Genomic DNA, 6,126 nt, shown 5'->3' on the forward strand with positions numbered 1-6,126 from the left:
GGCGAAGCCAAGGGAGCGCGAAGCGCGACCTCATGCACACCCCGCGAAGCCCTGGGAGCGCGAAGCGCGACCCCATGCTTACCCCGCGAAGCCCCCGGGAGCGCGCAGCGCGACCCCCCTGCACAACCCCGCGAAGCCCCCGGGAGCGCGCAGCGCGACCGTAAACAAGGGAGCGCGAAGCGCGACCCCATGCTCGACCCTATGCATAACCCCGCGAAGCCCCCGGGAGCGCGCAGCGCGACGTAAACAAGAGGAGTCGCGAAGCGACCACAAGGGAGCGCGAAGCGCGACCCCATGCACAACCCCGCGAAGCCCCGGGAGCGCGCAGCGCGACCGTAAACGAAGGAGCGCGAAGCGCGACCCCCAAGTTTTCATTTCTTCGAGACAAGACTCAGGGACGATATTAGTTTTCAGGGGCGAAGCCAAGGGAGCGCGAAGCGCGACCTCATACACACCCCGCGAAGCCCCGGGAGCGCGCAGCGCGACCGTAAACAAAGGAGCGCGAAGCGCGACCCCATACATAACCCCGCGAAGGTAGTTTTCAGGGGCGAAGCCAAGGGAGCGCGAAGCGCGACCTCATGCACATCCCGCGAAGCCCCGGGAGCGCGCAGCGCGACCGTAAAGAAGGGAGCGCGAAGCGCGACCACATGCACAACCCTGCGAAGTCCTGGGAGCGCGCAGCGCGACCCCATGCACAACCCCGCGAAGCCCCCGGGAGCGCGCAGCACGACCGTATACGCAACCCCACGTAGCGAACACGCGAAGCCCCCGGGGGGTGGAGGCCTCCCGAGCACGAAGTGCGAGTAACTTGTATAACTTCGCTATACTTATGTATTTGTACCTAATAGAAATTAGAAAGCAATAATAATAGACTCTTGAGGGAAAGGTAACCACTAGGCGAGGTTAACGCCACGCCGTAAGCAGAGGATAAAATTCCATGATTTTTTATTGATATTTCTGTTGCAGATCCAACGTTTCCATTGATATTTCTATGGAATTCATGGGTACCTGGCATGTTGGATGCATTATTCCAGATCACTTTCATTTCCACTCTACTTCTATTTTGGTTATGCATGTATCATGGACTCCGACAGGTATTATACATTTTTTTAGAGAAACCAAACTTCTAGGGCCGTATGCATAGTCATAGTCAGTCCTCGATTATGAAATCTTACTTTTTCCTAAAGGAATCCTTCTGGCTGGTGCCGGGAAAACATATTTTCATTTTCCTTGTGCTGCTCATTTTCTCCTGCTTGGATACTAACCCAGTTATATGCCCACCGGACTATACAGAGCGTTTATAAAGTCCATGGACCCCTGAATATTTTTTGAACGGCTAAAAGTGAGAAGCTGAAATTTAGAGTTGTGTTTTATCTTTTCAAATACCATTTTTTGAAGTAGTCGCCAAATTTGGTTTGGATCGGCCCCAGGAAGCCCAAGTTTGAAATCTTAAATAAGAACCCCCTACTTGTGATACATCGTATCAAAGCTGTTAAATAAAAGATTGAGCTCGATCCGACAACCAGGACCGGAGTTATATCCTATTCAATTTTCTGTATTTCCATGTTCTTCTGCCAATAGGGGAAGCACTAAAAATGGAAATATCGATTGGTGATTTGTACTTCATCACACACACACACACACACACACACACACACACACACACACACACACACACACACACACATACATACAGACAGAAATTTTTCTAACTAGTGGTTGACCCGTCCTTTGTACGGGACCACCACACACACACAAACATACCCCCACACACACACCACACCCATCACACACATCCCACCACACACACCACACCCATCGCACACCAACCACACACCACACACCCACCCACCACACCCATCACACACACACACATCCCACCACACACATACACACACACGGTCGCGATACGCGCTCCCTGTGACATGTCCCACAGAGCAGCATAATAGGCATAACTTTGAACCGCCGCCATTTTGAATCAGGATGAAATATAATAATTTTAAGTAGCCTATGTCACCCCGAGTACTCTTCTTGATAACCAAAAAAAAAAAAAAAAATTCATCAAAATCGGTCGAGCCGTTTTCTCGTGAAAAGAGGACAAAAACGGGTCTATTAGGCCATTTTCTTCACGTTTTTGAACCCGCGTGAAAAGAGGACAAAAACGGGTTTATTAGGCCATTTTCTTCGCGTTTTTGAACCGCCGCCATTTTGAATCAGGATGGAATTTGAAAATTTCAAGTAGCCTATGTCACCCGGAGTACTTTTCTTAACAACCACAAAAAATTTCATCAAAATCGGTCGAGCCGTTTTCTCGTGAAAAGAGGACAACCAAAGGTCTATTTAGCGTAACAGACAGACATACACACACACACACACACACACACACACACACATACATGCAGACAGACAGACAGAATTTTTTTAATGTGATTTTTGGAATCGTGGATGCATAAGGAGTAAGAATAACTAAAAATTTCACGATTCTAAGCAATGTACAGACAAATCTACAATTTTATTTATATAGATCAAAATGAGTTTTCATGGCGAATAGCTTCCTAGTGACCCAAAAAACACAACCCCAACCCAATGTTGTGACTTTCGTTAGAAATGAGTAGCTCACCCCTAAAGGGGATTTAGCTAATAGGGGTTATTTGAAATTACAAAGTTGGTACCGAGTTCGCGGTTTTTAGCCCGTCCTTCCTTTATTATTACGATAGTAATAAAAAATTGGTGTGAACATCACACGACTTTACTTATCCTATTGAATGATGCTTATTTGAGTGTTCTTTTACTCTAACTTTTACAATATCTCTAACCGTTTTGTCGCTATAGCTGAAAACCGCCAAAAAAACGGTCGAAATCTGTCCAAAAGCGGTCAAAATATCGCCAAGCGCAGCAACCATCTCAACCAAACGTTTCCTGTCGCATCCTTGTCACATTTGACGGCTACATACCAAATTTCAACTCTCTAGCTCTTACCATTCTTTGTTTCCGATTTTTAGTCCGTCCTTCCTTTATTATTACTAATAACAAAAGGTACCTATAGTATAGTGGACGGACTATTGTATTCGCTTCGGTGTCTGTCTGTCTGTCCCCATAGAAGGACTATATATCAATGTCACCCCGAGTATTCTTCTTAACAACCACAAAAAATTTCATCAAAATCGGTCGAGCTGTTTTCTCGTGAAAAGAGGACAACCAAAGGTCTATTTAGCGTAACAGACAGACATACACACACACACACACACACACACACAGAAATTTTTCTAATGTGATTTTTGGAATCGTTGATGCATAAGGAGTAAGAATAGCTAAACATTTCACGATTCTAAGCAATGTACAGACAAATCTACAATTTTATTTATATAGATAGATACTAGTGGTTGACCCGTCCTTTGTACGGGACCACCACCACACACAAACACAACCCCCCCCCCACACACACCACACCCATCACACACACCCCATCACACCACACCCATCACACACCCACCACCACACATCACACACACACCCATCACACACACAATCATCACACACACCCATCACACACACACCCACCACACACACACACATCCACCCACCACACACATCCACTACACACATAGACATACACAGTCGCGCTACGCGCTCCCTGACATGTCCCACAAAGCAGCATAATAGGCATAACTTTGAACCGCCGCCATTTTGAATCAGAATGAAATGAAATGTGATTTTAAGTAGCCTATGTCACCTCGAGTACTCTTCCTAACAATAAAAAAAAATCATCAAAATCGGTCGAGCCATTTTCTCGTGAAAAGAGGACAAAAACGGGTCTATCAACAAAAACCTACCCCATATAATAATGTTTCTTGTACTAAAGTATCATTATAGAAAGATTCATATGATCTCTGCCATTCAGATTTTTTTATGGGATTTTCTCTGTTATTTGTTTGTGGTCTGTATGTTTTAATTGCTTTCCAGAATTCTCCAGCATTTTTAACATTGCTTAATTTTTCTTTTAACTCCTCGTAATACTTTTTTTTTGCTTCCTCTTTGACCAGTGCTACGTGTGTAGGGATAGCAATCCCGCAGGCTTTTGAATCCCGCGGGATCTCACGCGGGATGTGACCAATTCCGCGTGGGACTTTGCGGGATTTACAAGTATTACCCGCGGAATGCCGCAGTTCTAACACTGAAAGTATAACATAGGTAACAAAGTATAACATAGCTAACCAATTATGCTACCTACTATGATGTATTTCACTTGGAAAAGATCAGAACTTAGCAAAACTTACCCAATGATGTTATTACGGTATTTTTCACTCGGAAATGTTCGGAACTTACCAAAACTTACCCAATGATGTTTAAGATAAGATAAGATAAGATATGTATTTATTTGTAATAAATGTAAACATTTTTTTACAAAAGGTTGGCTTATTTTAGTAAGAAAATTATAGTAAAAGTGTAAAATTAAATAAGTAACAAATATAATAGAAAGTAATACCATTTGTAAAATCCTTGATCCTAACGTATCTAAAGTTATGATATTTGATCATAACGTATCCATATGCTATGCACGTTATGATTTGACAAAAGTAAACAAAACCGAGAGCGAAAAATTCAAATTTTCAGTAGTTAGTAGTTGGATATAAACATAATGGGGCTAATGACAATCGAAGTCGTGCCCCTTTTAAAATAAATTTATGAAATAAACATAATAAGAAAATTACTAATAGATAATGGAATTTAAGTAAATCCATCTGAAATAAAAGCTCCTTTAAACTTAAATAATTTAAAAAAAAGACACATTAAACAGTTCTACTAGTCTACTATAGGAATGTGAAGTGCTGTTCTCTAAAATAATTATTGTTACCTACCTAAAAAGTTTGAAATGAACAAATTAATGTACCTATCACCTACTTCTACAGCTTTATAATGGTAAGTTGAGTTTTTCACTTTATTACCTATTCATTTCTTAAGAACTTTCTTCTCTTTAGTATGGCTTTAACAAAGGCATACAAATCATTCAGGTGGGGTTCTGTGCAAACTTTTAGTATTTGTTCCATTGTTATACTTGAGACTCTGTGTGTAAGTTTTTCAAGATATTTTTTCCTGAGTTGCTCGTAATGTGGGCATTCAAGTAGGATGTGTTCTAGGGACTCCTCCTTTCTTAAACCTCTTCCTTTTCTGAAGCCTGCTTGTTGTTCTGGGATAATTGATTCCTTCTCCGCCCAATTCATTATTCTGTTATTCAACAACTGAGTGAAAATTTTTGTTAGGGTGTTTAGAAGAGCTATTCCTCTATAGTTATTTGGGTCATTTTTTTCACCTTTTTTGTAAATACATGTTATTTTACTTTGGCTCCATGATATTGGAATATGTTCATAATCCAATATCCTATTGAATAGGTTTTGTAAATAATCTATTTTTCCCATGTTTTTATAAAATTCATTAGGTATTAAGTCCGGTCCAGGAGTTTTCTTGTTTTTAATTTTATTCAATACTTCATTAATTTCAGATTCTGTAAAGTGTTCATCCAGTGTTGGGTGACCTACCCCATATAATAATGTTTCTTGTACTAAAGTATCATTACAGAAAGATTCATATGATCTCTGCCATTCAGATTTTTTTATGGGATTTTCTCTGTTATTTGTTTGTGGTCTGTATGTTTTAATTGCTTTCCAGAATTCTCCAGCATTTTTAACATTGCTTAATTTTTCTTCTTAAATTTGATAAAAGAGTGATTTTTAGGGGAAAAATTTTAAATTATCGCTCGAGTTGATTAATAAGGAAGTTTTGTGCTTCGTAGAGATAGAAGTCGGCGTGTCCGAGTGGTAAGGAGTGTGATCTCTGACTAACTGATGAGCGGGTGGGGTGGGGGTTCGAATCCCACTGTTGTCTTTTTTTTTACATAATTTTATCTTAAAAATATTTTATGGATAGCCATAGTTACTTTTTTCATAATTTTATAGTTGAATGTCTTTTTTTTTACATAATTTTATCTTAAAAATATTTTATGGATAGCCATAGTTACTTTTTTCATAATTTTATAGTTGAAAAAAAAAGAAAAATAATAATAAAATAAATAAATAAAATAAAAATATGAAAAATGATTTTGATAAGGTGATAATTTTAAAAGTTGGT

At 40.4% G+C, this 6,126-nt stretch overlaps 1 protein-coding gene across 1 annotated transcript in view; it reads left to right on the plus strand.

The window, feature by feature from the left end:
- LOC103517063 (transmembrane protein 181-like) overlaps window positions 1-6,126 on the plus strand; it is a 34,300-nt gene that overhangs the window by 4,442 nt on the left and 23,732 nt on the right. The window contains exon 3 of the mRNA XM_008482073.3: window positions 967-1,094. Coding sequence (XP_008480295.3) covers window positions 967-1,094 — 128 coding nt within the window. The remainder of the gene's footprint in view (window positions 1-966; window positions 1,095-6,126) is intronic.

This window comes from Diaphorina citri, unplaced genomic scaffold, assembly GCF_000475195.1.
Source record: "Diaphorina citri unplaced genomic scaffold, Diaci psyllid genome assembly version 1.1 scaffold1736, whole genome shotgun sequence".
In the NCBI taxonomy this organism is placed as follows: Eukaryota; Metazoa; Arthropoda; class Insecta; order Hemiptera; family Psyllidae; genus Diaphorina; species Diaphorina citri.